The sequence below is a fragment of the Amphibalanus amphitrite genome, unplaced genomic scaffold, assembly GCF_019059575.1.
Source record: "Amphibalanus amphitrite isolate SeventyFive unplaced genomic scaffold, NRLGWU_Aamphi_draft 000181F_arrow, whole genome shotgun sequence".
Taxonomy (NCBI): Eukaryota; Metazoa; Arthropoda; class Thecostraca; order Balanomorpha; family Balanidae; genus Amphibalanus; species Amphibalanus amphitrite.
In genome coordinates, this window is record NW_024881676.1 from 185,006 (window position 1) to 203,269 (window position 18,264).

Sequence of the window (18,264 nt, forward strand, 5' to 3'; positions counted from 1 at the left end):
TTGCTGCTGGCTCTGCAGTGGGCGGCCACATACCGTTTATCGCTGAGCCTCGCTCGGGCCGAGTTCTCGTTTGCTGTCGGTTCGTAAAGTCGGGCCGTTTGGACGGCTGGGCGGCGCTGTTGTGACTGGTCGGTATTGTCTGTCGGCTGTGTGGCTGTCGGCTCTGTCAACAGTGCCGCTGTGGACAGTGTCGCCTCTGTCCGGGGTTCCGGCCGTGTCGGTCTGTGTCCCTCACGGTGACTGGTGTGTGCCGAGCGGCCCGTCCCGTCCCTGGTGGTAGGCTGTGTGGGAGGCGGCGGCGGCGCGTCCCGCATGGGGATGAGCCTCGCGCGCCGGGTGGCGGCCGCGCGGAGTCGTCACATCACACACCGCCGCTGTGTGGAGTGACACCGACACTGACACCGACACCGATACTGACGCCGACAGTGACACCGACACTGACGACGACACCAATATAGAGACAGAGACTGACACCGATACAGACACAGACTTCGACACCAATACTGACATCACACCGACAAGAACACCGACTCTAGACACATTTACCGCCTCGAGGTGTATTCCGAGTTCCGACTCCCGAGTAATTGACACTGGCATCGGTATCGACCCTTGCATTGACGCTGCAACAGCTGTGTTGTCTATACTTTTTCTCTGTGACTGTATGATATGAGGCATCGGAGAGGGACCCATCGAGAGACGTGAAGTCTAATGAGATAAGTGCTAGTCTGGTGTGGAACAGGAAACAGTCGAAGTGGTTTGGTGATGGATAGGTGAGCGAACGGGATAGAGTCTCGTTGGCTGACTGACGAATTGACTGAGCGAGTGAATGGATTGCTGGTTGGAAAACTGAATGACTGAGTGATGACCTTCCGCGAATAGCTGCATATACTGACTGTCAGGGTGGTGAAGCGAGTTGGGCTCATTAACTGTTGGTTAATTGGCTCAGCGAGTTACTGGCTATTTGTTAGTCCGCGCAAGCTGGCTATAGACTTACGAATTTTGAGGCCGTCATTTCTCAACAGGTTAACAGACGGACACATACTGAAGGCCTATAAAATACAGAAAGACAAGAAACACATCCTATCAGCCAGACAGGGAAACTGACAGAAAGACAGGCAGACACGACACCTGCCTGAGACAGACTCCGACGGTGGGTGTCACGACTCTGGAAAATAACGCGTGGAGCTGTTCAGCAGAGTTGCTCATTAGCGAACACACGGAATAGCATTAGTGTCAGGTGCGTTCGTTTTTACGGACCGCTAATGTGCCGCCAAGGGCCCGTGTCAGAGGCCGCGTCTGGGCTCTGTCATAGCCACTAAATCATTCGCCGGCCCGCGGACCGGTCCGTAAGCTCCATGGGAGGATGCGTGCGGTCTCGCTGATGCACTCTGGGTACCTATTGGAGAGGGCGGGGTTCATTCATTGGTTTACGATCTGACCCGTCGGTGGTGAATGAAAGTCGTGGATTGCTTTGCAAGTATCCCGGGGTCAGGTCTGTGGTGTGAACTTCGGTTATGCGAGTCTATGACACACCTCAAATGGATGAGGTGTGAAGGTGTGTCTGAGTTATGGGTTTCATAGCATTTTGAATGGGCTTTGGCAACAGTCTTCCGTTACGTTGCTGCAGCTTTTGTGTACTCGCGCCATTCGCTGATCGAAAAAAGACGTCTTGTCTCCTTTTCGGAAAATCAGCTTATTGACATGACACATGGCTGAAAGGAGCTGAAACCACTCTTGCTAGCAGCTGTTTCCAAATGGTTTTACTGGTACAAAAGCGTCTTCTGTTCCCGGGCACTCTGTTCTGTTTTTGTGTCTTACCTTACCTCCCATAATGGTTCGGTTCTGGTGGGTGCCAGCCCGGCGGTAAGGTGGCTCCCACACAGGACAGCTGTCACTGTCTGTCGCTGTCTGCCGCTGTCTGCCTGTCGGTCTGGACATGTCGGTCTCACACGACAGATGTAATTATTGTCAAACAGATCATTCGGATACGGTGCGTGAAGTAGTCAGTGGATGCCACTGTCGGAGCAGTCAGGTATGGGGCAGGCCATATCAGCTGACCGTCTGAATCGTGGAAACGGGAGGAATTAAGCGACAGAGAATGCATCGACGTGCTCGCATTCACTGAATCTTATTTGACCGCTACTGTGTACTGACGTCCTCATAAGTCATAACACAATGACAGCTCTTGTCTGATCCAGCACCCATACACAGCTGGCCCGTCCGTCACTCCACTCTCGTCTCTCAACGTTGCGGCTCTTCTCTGCCTACCCGTCCCTCCCCGCCATCCCAACCCGGGGGTAATCACGGGCTGAGCTGGCGGCCCGCGGCGGCGCTGCGGCTGGGGCGGGCCGCCCCGCTCACCGGCCGGAAAACAGTGGTTACACTGGCGATCGGTCATCACGGTACAGTAAACAGGCCCTCCGGGGCCCGGCGCCGCTCTCAAACTGCCGGGTCGCCGGCCGACCCACGGGTGGAGCGCCCTGTTTGGTTTGGAGCGCATTGCTTCATCAGACGCGGCCGTGACCTGTCAGTTTTGGGCTGAAGCTACGGCTGCTTCCCGAGTTTTAAATGGACAAAAAAGAATGTAGGCTACGTATCAGGTTATGCAAAGCTTAGACAGCGTCGCTATTCATTCGTTTAAAAGAAAATGGGTCATCCTGTTATTGAATTTCTCCTATTTTAAAAATGTATTCTTTCTCATTTTTTTTCTTCATACAAACGGAAGGCACAACAGCTAAGACCACCTGATAAAGGCACAACAGCTAAGGCCGCCTGGTGCATTAGCTATTCAATCGCGGAGCCATCGGTAATTGTTTAAAAAGGCTCCAATTGGCACCTGTGCCGCCGTGCTCCGATGACCCACCTCCCACAGAGGTGGAGACTAGACGGGGACCCGGGCCGACCTCACCGATCGCTCGCGCTGATAGTTCGCCTCTCCAGCGCGTTAGACTGGTGGGCCGGGCTGAAAAGGTGCCACTTTGGCGCATTATTACTCAGCGATGGAAATTTTCACCCAATTTTCGAGCGTTTTATCAGGGACTATTGTCCTTGAGGTGAAAACCACTTCTGAGTGCTTTTGTTCAGCGGGGGCTCAATTTTCCGGTGGGTTATTATGGAATAACATGATTTCTCTTTCATTGCGTTATTAGTGGCATCATTTCACAAAAAGATACTTATTTTAGGTATAATAGGTCATAGGATGGATGTACAATTGTACAGTCTGTCTTAAAAGTACCGCGCAAAGTAACGGTGGATCCATCAACCTTGACCGATGAAGGGCGTGCTAAATTTGAGTCACCGAAGCAATTGACATCCTCGTCTATTCCCCAGGTCAATTGGTTCGGTGACTTTCAAATTATAGCATGCCCTTCCTCGGTCAGGCTTGATGGATCCACCGTTACTTTGCTCGGTACTTTTAAGACAGACTGTACATTGTACACTCTTGTCCTACCGTCCCCTTACGACGTTCGCCTCAGCAAATATTTGGTGCCGCAGCGGTAGAGGCATTCCGTCTAAACTCAACGTTTGGACGCCGACCTAACGCCGGCGTTTCAGTTCAGTGTCCCACCCACGTGCACATCGTTAATCCAGCGGGTACAGCCTTACGATGCCGGATATTCCACTCATCATGCCCCAGATCCGTCGGATCGCCGATCCGCATCGGCGCTGGATCCACCGCGGATATACCGCAGTCCCATTGTGGATTTGTGGATAGATTTTACGTGATGACCCGGCCCGCCGCGGATCATCCACGGATCAACGGCGGATCTATCGCAGATATACCTCGAATCTACCCTGGATCTGTGGTGAATCCGGCCGGATCAGACACAATCCTCCGTTGTTGCACGGTGTGTCGCAGGCATCAGCCGCCCGCCGTGTCTGGTAAGCCACGTTTCCGGTCAGCTCAGCGCCGTACCCCTTGTGACAAACAAACCTGACCTTGGCGCGGGCTAATTTCGGCCCGTTTGACTCCCTGCCCCGACGTGGTTTAACACTGTACCGGTGCGGTCATCGTAGTTTGTGGGACACGGGAAGCGGGGCCGCCGGCTGAGCCGCGCTGCAACAGCCCTACACTGCAGATATGAGATTACTGTGATTGAGCCGCGGCTGTGGGGTGGTGTTTTGTTGTGCTGTGCTGTGATCTGATGTGTTGTGCTGTAGTGCTTTGGTGTGTGTTGTTTTGTGTCGTAGTGTCATATGCTGTCGTTTGGTGTGGTGAAATTTATTGTTCTTTGCTGTGTGGACTGAGTTGTTGTTAAATGTCAATGTGCTGTGATGCACGGTACGGTGTGCCGTGGAGTGCGGTCGGTAGCTCTCCGTGAAGTGGCGCGGCTAATGCGGCGTGACGCGGCGCGCACGCGGCTGTCTGGCGCGGGTCAGGTCGGGTCACGGGCGTGGGCAAAGGCCAGTGGGTGGGGCACGGCTCGTGAGGCGGCACAGGGTCACAGTCAGCTGTTTGTGGGGAAAGAGGAGAGTGAGAGGGATGACTCGGTTGGGTTCAGAAATAGAATGCCTCATTTACATGGAACAGCTAGAATGAATGAACGGTCGCGGGCTTACGCCAGCGCTACAGGACATAGAAACATTTGAAACATTTGTAATCGTTTGATTTTTTTCTCTAATCTAACTACTTTTGTTAACAATAACAATATTTCCTTTATTTTGTCCAACAGAGTGGCAATATCAGTATACATCTTCTTTGACTAGGGTAGGGTGGGGTAATTTGAACATGTCGGGCAATTTGAACATAGTGTAAAAAACTCAAAATTACGGAAAATCCATAAGTGACATGACAATATGACCAATGAGGGAAATTATCGTAACTAAAAGGGCTATCATATGAACGGGGCTTAAAGTTTCATGGAATGAAGATGCTGACGCACACTGTAAAAAATCATTTTCGCAAGTAAAAACGCCTAAAAACACGTCATTGCAACTTCATTGCAGCGCAAAATCTTGCATTGCTAGCGCCTAATACGCAACGGCTTTTGTTGTACAATGACCTGATCAGTGCATTCAATCCAAGAAATTTGTTTTTGAAACCTGTTTTTAAATATGGCAAAATAACTTTTAGTGTGGGGTAATTTGAACATAGTGTGGGAATTTCAATAAAGACAGGGATAGCTCCGAAAAAACAACGCTCCCAGTTTTTTTTTGCCAACATTTTCGACCCAAAGCAGTACCAGATAAGTGATGCCAGTTTTATAAAATTCACGTCTAATATCCGTCTAATGTCCGGCATTTTTGTTGATTTCCGTTCAAAAATGTTAAAGTCAGCCATTTGTCCAAATATGTCCGAAAATTACGCATTAATAAACACTCAAAACTGTCATTTAAATTGCTTATAATGTACTTTTACCAGCTGAAAAGTGTTCATTATATTGAGAGCCTAACAAGCTTTCCATTCGCCAATCAATGCTATGCACGATTACTTTATAAAAAGCGCTGAAGTGTAGCAAGCCATCGTCCAATGTTGTCCAGTCTGCTACCTTTGTCCAACCAATTCCGAATTGGACATTGGACAAAATCAGAACTCCAAATGTCCAGGTTTCGATTGGCACCACTTTAACAGATGTAGTACGGTTGGGAGAGTTTTTATCGAACAAAAATGATAGACGTTCGAGTTTTTATCGAACAAAAATGATAGACGTTCTGTTAATTGAAGACAGGCGAATTCTGTCAACTGACCGGTGTGCAGCGTGCAGATATTGATACTCTGCAACTGTTATTTTTGTTGTTGTGTTGATTTTTCAAGTGAAGGTATGTTTTGAATTGTTCTGCCTATTTGTTTATGGGTCAAACAACATCGGCGTTGGCGAGACTATCGTTTCTATGACAGGTAAAGGCAGTATGTTCAAATTATCCCACAGTGGGGCCATTTAAACACACCGTGACTTGGTGGAGAAGTGAGGCTATGCTTTTCAAGGCATGCTCGGCTCGTCCAAAAATGAGGCTTGCATGGTGAAAGCAAGTGACACTTGCGCTACTGAAGCAGTTTTTCTTCATCCTGGGTTAAGCTGGAATTTGGTACAACGGAGAAGACGTAAAAATATGTTCAAATTACCCCACACTACCCTATGGAAATCACCAGAGAGTTTGGACAGCAACCGTTTGTTTTCGCTCAAATAAGTCGTACATATTGCCATCCACAATCCACACGGCCCTCGGCCTCATATTATCATCACTCCTCTGGAGACGACTGTGCTGTCTCGGCAGGCACGCGCTCTTGATCCTCCCGGCCCCACCCACTCCCAATAAACGTCCTCTGTCGCTGACAGAAACTAATCACCCTCGTGACATTTGCCTTTCATTAGCCGGGTGCCGTCCCTGCGCCGTATGATGAAGCGTTCGGCTCGGCACGGAGCGGCCATGCATATTAACGGCGTGTGTCAGCCAGTCCGTCAACGTACCGAGAGAGGAGGGAGTTTTAGAGGCGCCGGCTTCGTTAGTGGGATGATGGGTGGTGAGGAGTGGGTCAGGTCACGTGGCGCGGTGAAGTCACATGTTGTGGTTTTAGTGCAGGGGTCGGCAAATGGTGGGGCATGCCCCCTTTGGGGGTAATGGCGCCCTTCGGCGGGGGGTAATGAGGGCCTCTGAGAAAGCCTCATCTTTTTTAGAATTAATGGCTCCCTTGATGGGACAAACATCGCAACTATTGTGCCCCAGGATTCAAAGATTAGTCGAGGTCAAACGCACAAAGCATGAACTGATTAGCTGGCGCATGCCAATTTTCATGTAGCTGCTCACCATTCCGTACAGTCGTGGAAAGTTACTGTCATGTACTAGCCGGCGCTCGTCTATTGGCGTTTTCACAGTCACTAACGCAAGGGAGAGGAGTCTTCCATTGCACCCTGACCTGAGCATCTCGGTCTCTGAGCTGGAGCTTTGCAGAAAATTGAGCGTGTTGCCCGTGAAGATAAGCAGCCGCTGCTACCCAATTTAAAGGTCGTTGATCATTGGGTGACCTTCCATAGGTCAATAACAACTGCCGAGTTAATCGGGTCCTGCTGTAACTTCTTGAGGTGAGATTTTGTGGCCTGCCATGATCTCAAGAAATATCTCACAAATCAACGGTTATTCGGGTTAATGTCATGCCATTTTCAGGACAGATAAAAATGATCGGCTCGATGGTACAGTTTTTTTCGTGATCCGACCCTTGTGATCTATGTGATCTATTCTCGAAAAATACCCGCTACACCTATACGTATGGGGGTTAACCCGCGCCCCGCTGGGGCTCCTGGATTTCCACGCCCTGCTGGAGATGGAGGTTGAACACCCCCTATTAACTTGGCTCCTGGGTCACTAGCGAAACGCCGTAGTCGGCGATCGAAAGAGCATAAGAAATGATGAAGAAAAACTATGGTCACCTTTTAGGTCAAATCAAAGGTCAGGTCACCAGAGGTCATCGAACGTAAAATTTCGCCAATTTCCAGGTCAACTGTTGACAATTTTCGATAAACTGGCCTATAGCTCAGGAAAGGATAGTGAGCTACAGCGCTGCGGAAAAACGCATTCGATAGCTCTCTTAACGTTTTTTTTTTCTGATGCCTGCCCTCAGATTCAACCGAAGATGGTTTAGCCTGCAGGGGAGACAAAAACTGCCAAAATGTACGTTGCTTCCTGATAGTTTTTCTTAAATAACTTTTCACTCAAAACCTGCAAGAGCTCACTTTTATCAGCATCGTGATCCTCCCGTCGAGAAGCATCGAAGGTTTTGTTGCACATCAGTCGATCCGTATCGTCGAGCTGAACACATCTAAGGCATTTTCATCGCTCTGAGATGCCTTTATCAAAGTTATTAGCGAATAGCTGTTAGATACCATTCATGACCTGAAATGACCTCAGGGACATACAGTGGGGTTACGGGTGCAATTTTCCGGTTCAGCGGTCATGTTTACTTGTAAATAAGAGTGTCACAGTGTTAGGAATGACACTGGTCCAAAGGAGGCACCTTTCAATTTTCTACCATTGACTTTGCGCCCTCTCCCATTGATAATGGGAGAGGGCGTGAAATTGACCTGAACTTTGGTCACCGACATCAAATCTCCGAGATGCAAATTTTGTACATGTTATTGCCTTTATCAATTCCTGAAAGCTTGAAAGAGATCTGTCACTCAATGCAGCTAAAGCAGGCGTTGCAGTCTTTACTGAGGTGAGGTGAGGTCACTCGAAGTGATCTGGTGACCTGACCTTGAGTGACTCTGGTCTGAAATATTCACAACATGTGCAGAAACGATGCATGATAAAATGTTCAAAAATGGTGGCGCTCCGTGCCAACGTTTTTGAGATATTTGCGAGAACCGCAGGGGAGGGGGCCTGCGGTTTCTCGCAGATATGGTACCCAAAGAGTCACGGAAAAGTATGGAATTTCAGTAACCTTGGTTGTATCACCAATGGGGTCTGGTAGGTGGGGGTAATGGCCCTGCCTGGCGCCAAAAAAGGGGGCACGACCCCGGAGGACCTGCCGACCACTGTTTTAGTGCTTAGTGTTTTAGAAGTGGGTGCTGACTGCTGGAGGGGACGATAAAATTAACCAGCCTCCATGCTCCCGTTGATTGGCTCCTCTCAAGTGAAGTGTTTACAGCATTTCTTTAAATAAAAAGAGAAGAGACGTTTCAAGCAGGCTTGTGCACCACAACAAAGTACATTCCGAGACGCTCACCTTTTACCGCGCTCCTCCCAATGTCTATGTATCTGTTTATGAACTGTAAACCTGCTCACACTCCACGTTTGTCCATCGTTCACCTGTAGTGACGGTGTTTCGTAGCCCGGTTAGTGTGCCGTAACTCGTGCTCAGCTCCCGGCCGGCTGGTCGTGCCTGCCCCCGCCGCGCTGCCCGGGAGGAGGGTGGTCGGTCCATGGACAGCATCCGGCTGACCGGATGGCTGGGGCGGGGGTGTTCGGCTGACCGGAGGGATGGGGGCGTGGTGGTTGACTTTGATCACGCCGGGCTGAGTGTGGGATGTGCACGAAATCCGGGTCGGGTGGCTGAGGACCGCGGGGAGGGTACCGACTCGCAGTCGATGGGAAATGGATGGCCTGATTCAGTGGATTTGGTTCAGTGTTGGCTGACGCTTATTTTAATGCTTCCGCATCATCGGCATGGCCAACGTAACCCTGGCTGATTCAAAAGTCGTGCAAAATGCCTGCATGTCCAAGTGTCCACTGTCCAGTACCTACTTATCTGTTGGATATCAACAAATTTGTGAGCTGTGATAGCAGCGCCGCTCGGTGGACAGCTTTCGAAACGATGAATTGCTCAATCTTGTGTGTCTAGATGGCGCTGTGGTGTAGCACAGCCGCCGCTTATTACACGCCATCTCAATCCCAATAACCACGCCGAAATCTGGCACGTTTTGCCGTGTTGTGCTGCCTCCCATAAACCCCAGTGCTCACCGGCTGTCCACACCCCACCGCTTTTGGACTAATACACCTCTGCCACCTCTCTGACAAGTCCGATCGGCCGGTGCACCCACCACCCCCTGGCGGCTGGCTGACACCCCTCTTTCTCTCTCCCTCAGGTGTGAGCTGCCGGCGCCGGCGCCATGAAGCACGTGCGGACCACGCCGGGCCCGGCGGCCTCCTCTAGGCCCGTCGACTGGGCGTCCCCGCGCACCCCGCGCTCCGTGCGTCTGGTGACCACGGGAGTCAGTGTGCGCAGCAGGACTGTGTCGACGACACCCACCCGGCGGCCGCTGGGGGCAGACAGGGGCGCCAGGTCAGTAGTGGGGACAGCAGGGGCGCCAGGTGGGTTTAGAGGGGCTGAGGGGACGTCAGGTCAGTACAGGGAAGTAGATGGACGCCGTACAGATCATTAATTCACTCGTGCAGATCATTAGAAAGGTTTACGTTTGCTAATTGCTTCATAAAAAGCTGTGCTGTGTATTTTTCAATGCAACACTGAAAATACTGCTGCATCTGTCTCATCCCCTGACAGCTTCCCCTTCCCCCTCAGGAGCGCCCACCGGACGGCTGGCGGCTCTCCGAGTAAGCCGCGCACGGTGTCCACTCCCCGCTCGGGCTCCGTGCACCGGGACATCTCCAGCGGCCGGCCGGCGGCGCTGCGCAGCCTCTCGGCCCGGCCCCGGGAGCTGGTCAGAGCCAGCGCCGCGCGGCCCCTCGAGCTCGTGCGCGCCGGCTCGGCCCGGGGGCGCTCAGCGGCCGCTGACGCTCTGCCGCCGCCCAGGGCCCGGCAGCTGGCGGCCAATGTGACCGTGCGCCCCAAAAAGCCGCCCCGATCGCCGGTCAAACGCCTGCGGGCGTCGCCGGTCAAAAAACTGGCGAGGTGAGGTCAACGATAAGTGGTGATGCTTTGTGCTAAAAGTACATGGCTAGGTGTGTTGATTGGGGGTGGGAGGGAATGGGTTTGATCCGTAGTATAAGGTGGATATAGGACGGATAATGCTGCTGCAGATATAGTTTGCGGGCTTAGGAAGTTTATTTGGTTTGCGGGCTGCAATAGTACGCACTTGGGGTAGAGCTCAGGGGCCTGCTCATCAGTGCATGGTATGTGAGGTGTCATTTAGCTGTGGTGTCATTCAGCCAGTCTTGATGGGACCTTCACTTTAGCTCAGCAGTGCTTAGTCATGGAAAGAAACTGATGTTGAGCCTTCAGCGGGTGCATGTTTGGGATAATGTCTTCATCTAAACTCTAAAGCCAGGGTCAACGTGGAATATTACCGTCGAGTCATTGCTGACCAATTTGTCCAGGGGTCGCTGTTCTCAGTGTACCATGCATCTGATGACCTTGCTCTGACGTTCTCAACATGCCTGGTGCGGTGGTGTGGGGTCGCGGCACCCGGAGGTCACCATCCCATCCCCTCACTAGTCACAATCCCTCTGGCGGCACGGCGCGTCGTCAAATGAAGGACTCGGCGACGGCGCGGGATACGCGAGCGGTCTGCTGACGAGTGGCGGGTTACCGATTAGTGGAACGGTGATCGCTGGAGTGATGATGCGCGTGGATTAATTCGTGAAGCGAAGAGACGAAAGCGAGCGACGAGTGAAGCGTGCTGAACTATGATATCGATCGCGGATTCAGCATTTGTGGCGGATGGACGGTCGGAAGACTGCAGGTGTGGATAGTGCTGCCACCTGTGGCGTGGCCTGGGAAGCTGTGGTTTAGGCAGCTCTGTAAAGATGGCAGGATGTGCTAGCCGTCTTCCGTACCAGCTGACTGGAAGCAGAAGACAAATGTCATCACCGGCCACTGCCTCTGCTGCTTCCTCCTGGAGCCTTTTCCAGGTGAGTGTGCTGTTCGAACAGCAACAAAGGCTTGCCTTTTGTGGAGCTGAAGCATAGAGTTCATCGAATATTTGCTCATCCGCCATCGCAATAGCTAGACACAGCTTCCATGTTGTAATTTATGCTCGGGATAAATTACAACATAATCCGTTGATGTTTTTTCAGACAAGATGCATGCTATTTTCAAGCACGTCTCCAACCTTCCCGAATTCCATGTGTGTGGCTTGGTGCGAGTGACTGCGACTCGGTGACGCGACTCCCCGCGTCGTACTCAGTCGTATTTATAGTGTCTGCGGTACTTGCTTGAGTAACGTAAGAGCTCGGACTTTGCCGCCTTCCGTTGGTCCGTTTACTGACTGAAGGCCAGAAACTGACGCTCTCTGGTATTTGAAAATCATATAATCATGGACGGCACCGCTGGGTGTATGTTTATGTGCTGGGATATGTGTTGGTGAAAACGTCTGCTAATTGACGTAGTACGACCCCTAATTAGGCAGCGGACTTCCTCAAATGATAGTCATTAACCGCGGGACGACATAGCAAACGCTGCAAGACGAACTGTCCAATCTCCTAGATCCAGGGCAATTGCATCAGCATTCCATGTGAAAGAAAATCAGGGCTTTGTAGGTCTCAACGGGGAGTTGACATGTTTATTGCATAAGGAATTTGGTCTCGGACGAATGATCGTTCCAGTTGAGTGACTCGTTATATGCGCTTTGACACTGGACTTATGCCACATTCCATTTGAACCTTCCAGTCATCTTTGAGGCTACATCTAGACAGTCTGCCATTCCCGTCCACTACCTGCCTTACTTGGAATACATTCACATGGGCTTGTTTTTCGACATGCCGCGGGCGTCAGCCAATAGCGACTCGGCCCAAAAGCGGACATTCATCAAAACTGGCCGATGGAATGTTCCAACTGTCATTGTTCTTCCTCGTGGCTCCTAATAGCTTCCGTGAACTGACAGCAACAGTGGCGGAAGACTTGTTTTGTCATTCCGCTGTCTTGTTTCCGTGTTTCTGGGCGGTGAGGCTGGTAAAGTATCGCCCAAACACTGGTGTGGTGCCGCCCAGGCGCTTGTGTGGTAATGCATGCTTTTGTTTATGGTGTAGGAGGCATTTAGTGTTTCCGTGATATCCAGGGCACGGAGCTCATTGCCTCCATAGCTCATCGTGGAGATGAGTTTCCCTCGGCGCCGCCCGTTCATTTCATTCTGGACAGTATCAGCGGCTGTGAATTTAATGAACGACGGAACGTGAGCTGACCGGCGCCGGTCCGCCGCCCAGCCGACGCGACTGGCCGGCGTCGGCGCCGACGTTCATGGACCGTCGCGTCGCCGGCGGCGGGGTTCACAGGGCGTGGCCGAGCGACTGCAGAAGGTCAGGGTCGAGATGGGACGGCGCAAAACAGTCACCATGGACTCCGTGTGCAGGAATTGAAACACTATGCTGTGTTTAGGAGCCTGATTTGTGGTCTGATTGGGAACCAAGGGTTCTGTATGTGATTGCGCTTCATTCATAATTTGATCAATGAATCTTGTTGAGAGTGGAACTTGCATGCACTTTCGGTTCGATCACGTGCACCAGATGCTGTGTCAGCGTGACTGGCCGTCCGGCTCCACCCCGCTCCTGATGACGGTGGCAGGAAAACATCCGGGGTCTCCTGTGTCACAGCGAGGTCTCCGAACCGTCTCCAGGGTGTCTCCATATCGTCTCTCGGCTGTCTCCGATCCGTCTCCGGCCGTCGGTATGTGTTTCCAGCTGCAGCGGCGACCTGCCGGGTCGGGTAAACACAGGCGCTGGAAGTCCGGCCGGCTGGGCAGACCGTCCTCTCCGTCTCCATAGCCATGCTATCAGCCGGCCTGCCATGCTGAGACAGACCGTGACGAGAAGGAGTTGTTCGAACTGCTCGCTGGCAGGACGGGAGGTGTCGGCTCCAGCTGCCAGAGCCCCTAGTCACCGCCGTACGTTATTAATGAAGACGATATCGACTGGCGAATGATATCCGGTGGCTGGGTTTGTTTAAAGGGACCCTCCCACCTTCAAAAAAGTTAATGAATTGGCATGAAAGTGATGTCGCTCGGTTCAGAAAGAGCAAAAACGAATATCTACCAAATTTCATCGAAAAATATTCACCGGTTTTCAAGATATTAGACTTTTACTTTTGTTTACTTTTTGGGATCTCCGCTGTTCCTAGCGACTTTATTTGAAAGTGCGGCATTTGTTGCGCGCAAAGCAGCATATACCACCGCGTGCTACAAAACGTTTTAGTCAAACATTTAACGGACGTTCGAAAGCCTGATGACGTCATCAGATTCCCGTAATGGTTAAGAGATAGGGACCACGCTGGTCCCACCCTGCAAGTAAAGGGAAGAAATTTCTTGAAGACCATAAAGCTGCGGGGGTTGCGACCAGGATAAATGGTGGTTTCTGAGCCTGGCCGCAAACTTCGCTATCTCAACTCAAAACTAATGTTAAGGTGGGAGGGTCCCTTTAAGGAGCCCGGAGCTCGCCCCCGACTGCCGCGCCGGTGGCCCTGCCGTGTGCGGGCGCTGTGTGATGCGTGGCTGCCCTGTGCGTGTGATATGATTGGCGCCCGGGTGCTGGTCTTGGCTCGGCCCGCTGCCCGGCTCGCCAGACGGCCCGTTTGACACAGATGTCTGGTGCGGGGTGCCATCCATCCGGTCCGGCCGTCCAGAGCCGGGTAATGGAGCCTTCGAGTGGCCGGCCGGAATGTTTGATTGCGCTGCAAATGTAAATAGACAAGCGGAGATGAGTTATGCCGTGTCGGGAGTGATGGATCGGAGTGGTGAATTGGCCGGAATTATGGACCTGCTGTGCAATGCCGCCTGATTGATGTGCGCCACTCGCATTACCTCTCGCACGCGACGTGTTCCGTCAAATAAGGCGCACTTTCGTGGCATAGGTGTCGTACTGACTTAAAAGTCACCGTCCAGCACAAGAAGAAGATCTATTCTGCTCTCCTCTACACCTTCCAGCCAACTAAACTCACAATCCCCCTCCTGGCACATCCACAGCTCGCAGACACACATCTCACATCATCACCAACCAATCGCGCTGTCATACGTCATATATCTCACATCATAACCAGCCAATCATGCTCCCATACGTCATGCCCGGCCCAGCTACTTGCAGGGTGTAACTCGGCCCTGCCGGCATCAGATGCCGGCGGCTATGACCAACGCTGGGTCACCGGTTCACAGCTCGACGCTGAAGCTGACTCACACTTATACGGCTCACATTCATCCTTGCGTCACGCTACATCACCCCCTGGTTCTGAAGAACCACATTACTCTACATGTTACATGTCATTCAATCAACGCATCAACTACATCCTCTGGCACACCATCGCCATATCTTTCCGGCTCTCTTCGAACACGCGTACCACGCCGCAGCGTCGCAGGCACGAACGTTTCACTCTCGTCTGCGGACACATCGGACCCGGTCGGTGGATCGGGGTCCGGGGACTGAGCGACGCTGGGCGGCCGCGTGTCCGACTCCGTCACATCACTCGGAGCTGGCGACACACACACGCCATCACACTCGCTGTCATCAGACCACTCCACCGTTGGCGCTCGCAGAGCCCCTGGCCTCGGACATTCAGGGACGGTCAACCGATGTCGGAGGTTTCGCACATGTCGTGGGACATTATCGACTTCGATTGTCTGGGCCGAAACGACGCCTGTCACAATACCCTCGTCTGACTTTACAAAACATCGGTCGCCCCGCCGCCGAACCCACACCTTGTCCCCTACCTGGTATACACCGGGTTTCTTCAGCGGCAGGGCGTCACCAGGCTCGTCTGAGGTTCTGCGGGGCGTCACGTCAACGTCTCGGCCAGGGTGTCGAAGCACCCCGTTGATTGGAGCTGTGGCCGGGTCACTGCCATCCTTCGGTGTCACGTTGTATCGATGGACTGCTTCAGCAACGGAGCAGGACTGCCGGGCCACCATCACTTTGATGGTACGATGATGGCGCTCGACGATGCCGTTCCCGCCGGGCTCGTAGGCAGCGCGGAACCGGATGGATACGTCCCAGCGAGCCGCGAACGCTAACATGACCCGGCCACGGAACTCTGTCGCATTGTCCGTGAGTATTTCCGCCGGGGCTCCACGCTCTAGACACACGTTCTCCAGCTCACTCACAATCTCCAGAGCTCCTGCCCGGCGAAGCCGTCGCCATATGGCGTACCTCGACGGCCCGCAGTCCACCAGCGTCAGGTATGGGTGGCCGTGCACGTGGGTGACATCCATGGCCAGGCGATCCCACGTGCGTTCTGTTCCGAGTGACCCACCGGGCCAGCGCTCCGGCGCCGGGTCAATCGAGGCACACGTCTGGCATCGTCTGACCACGTCTCGCACAGCTGGTTTTGACACCCGCCTCACCCCCAGCTCACGTCGGGCGTACCACAACGTTCTCCTCACTCCTTGGTGACCGATGTTTTCGTGGATGGTGCGGATGTCACTCGCTGAGGCACTTGTGATGGCAGCGACAGCCACCGGTTGTGCTTTGGACGAATCAGTGGTTGGCTGGTCGGCAGTCTGCAGCCAGGCGTTGGGCACCCGCGTCACCTCATCAGCACGGTTGACCGCTGACGCGACCAGCTCGATAGTGACCTCCAGTTCGTACTCGATGACGAGCTGACGGAAAACAGCCACGCGCCGTCGGATAAGCATTTCGGACTGCGCCTTGGTTCGCAGCCTTGCCTTACCCGACAGCGCGTCACTCAGCCAGCGGTGCACCGTCACCGAGTCTGTCCGGAGCGTCAGGCGACGGAAGCCCCATGCTACCGCCAGGTTGACACCGTTGAGAGCGGCATCCAGTTCTGAGATATTGATGTGCACGTCCCTCTCCGATTCGGCACGCAGCCAGGACGCGTCCTCGATGATGGCGCCCGTGTCAGGGTCAGTGAGCACGACACCGCGGGCGATGGAGCTGGCGTCGGTCCACACCACGACGCTCGTCCCTGTCACACACCACTGGCCGCGTGCCGGGTCACATGCTCGAAACCGCCGTGACACCTCATCCACCTCACGTTGTAGTTCCTCGCTGACGATCGGAGTGTCCCAGTCCGGGCTGAGGCGGTTGGCAGTCCGCTTCATCCATGCAGCGGCCGGCCGCAGCCAGCCTGCGACCGGCACATGAGATGTCAGCTGGCCGGCCCACGCGAAGACAGATCGCCGCGTTAGCACGGGTGGAGCCTGCGTTGGTGACTCCCCGTCCCTACTCCACTGGAGTGCCGGCCCGTCGCTCTCGGCGACACGAAGGCCCAGCATACGTGCACCGGTCGCGACCCGCTCCGGCGGCTTGCATGTGAGCCCGAATCGAGCGAAGTGCTCGGCAACCTCATCAGCCGAGACCACCGCTTCGTTGACCAGCAGATCATCGGCGTAAGGCAGCACTGCCTCTGCCAACCCGGGGCTCTGTGCGAGCACCTTCCTGACCACAGCCTTCATGATCAGAGGCGCGATACTGAGCCCAAAGCCGACCCTGGTCAGGCAGTACCGCCGCCCTTGCACGATGACTGTCTGGTACGGCCACAGGGCCGGGTCCACACGAAGCTGAAGAAAAGCTTTCTTCAGATCCAGGACAGCGACCCGGCGTCCGTGACGTCGCCACCTTCGCAGCTCTTCCACGCAGACGTCAGCGTCGGCTGTGTGACGTGTCAGGTGTTGATTGAGTTCCCGATAATCTAACACCGGCCGCACCTTGTCCTTCGCTGCCTGAGTAACCACCATCAACGGGATCAATCCCTGTGCGGGACCGTACATCGTCTCATCGTATTCGCGCAGCCAGCCCTCACTAATCCACAGCGCCAGCTCTGCATCGAATTTTTCACGCGCACAACTCGGCACACCGTACTGAGCTATCGAGTTTCCAAGCAGGGGCGGAGCCACGCCACCGGCCCATTTCCAACGGACTGTCCACACATCATCGAACACAGCCGTGAAGTCAGTCTCGTCAATCCTTAGCTCCGGCTCCGTGTCGACCGCTCGACACACCTCCCGCTCCGGCGGGACCTCACGCTGCACCACAGCAGCCGTGTCGACCGCACGACACACCTCCCGCTCCGGCGGGGCCTCACGCTGCACCACAGTAGCCGTGTCGACCGCTCGACACACCTCCCGCTCCGGCGGGACCTCACGCTGCACCACAGCAGCCGTGTCAACCGCTCGACACACCTCCCGCTCCGGCGGGGCCTCACGCTGCACCACAGCAGCCGTGTCAACCGCTCGACACACCTCCCGCTCCGGCGGGACCTCACGCTGCACCACAGCAGCCGTGTCGACCGCACGACACACCTCCCGCTCCGGCGGGGCCTCACGCTGCACCACAGCAGCCGTGTCGACGCTCGCAACTGGGTTGTCACTCCCGAAGCGAACGGATCCTCCACTTACACTCACGCCCTGCAGGGCGTCAATGCCGGTCATGCCCAGCAACACGTCTACGCCCAGCAACCGGGCCGGTACGACGACCGCCCGCACACTCACTGTCGCCCCGCGCACTCCAAGGCTGACCACAGCCCGCCCACAGCACAGCACCGGGCTGTCGTTGACAGCGACCAAGCTGGCGTCACTCCGCTCCCAGCAGGACACCATGCCCTTCCACACCACTGTCTCGCTGCACCCTGTGTCGACGAGTGCTCGGCACTTGCGCCCATTTACATTGATGTCGATGATGGGGGCTCTTGGGTCACTGCGGCAGCTGGCGACGGCGGAGCCCGTGGCGCTGATGTAGCGCCGTCGCCGTGCCCGTTTGGGCAGAGCCGGGCGATGTGGCCTACCTGGTTACAGGTCCAACACCGCAGTGGTGGACGGCGACCCGTCCCTCTGGCTCCCCGCTGCTGCTGTACATATGATGGCGGCGGCTGGACGACAGCCACCGATGCAGTCGCTCTCTCCCTGGCCGCCATCGCCAACGTTGACCTAGCGACGGCGACGGCTCGCTCCAAGGAGAGAGTTTCATCTCCAGCACTGTTACGTACTGTTAGCCGCA

At 54.2% G+C, this 18,264-nt stretch overlaps 1 protein-coding gene across 2 annotated transcripts in view; it reads left to right on the plus strand.

The window, feature by feature from the left end:
* LOC122384098 (cytospin-A-like) overlaps positions 1–18,264 on the plus strand; it is a 144,389-nt gene that overhangs the window by 26,886 nt on the left and 99,239 nt on the right. For both annotated transcript variants that reach the window (XM_043371106.1, XM_043371107.1), the window contains exons 2-3: positions 9,522–9,718; positions 9,956–10,285. In XM_043371106.1, the coding sequence (XP_043227041.1) occupies positions 9,546–9,718; positions 9,956–10,285 (503 nt within the window). In that variant the 5' untranslated portion in view covers positions 9,522–9,545. The remainder of the gene's footprint in view (positions 1–9,521; positions 9,719–9,955; positions 10,286–18,264) is intronic.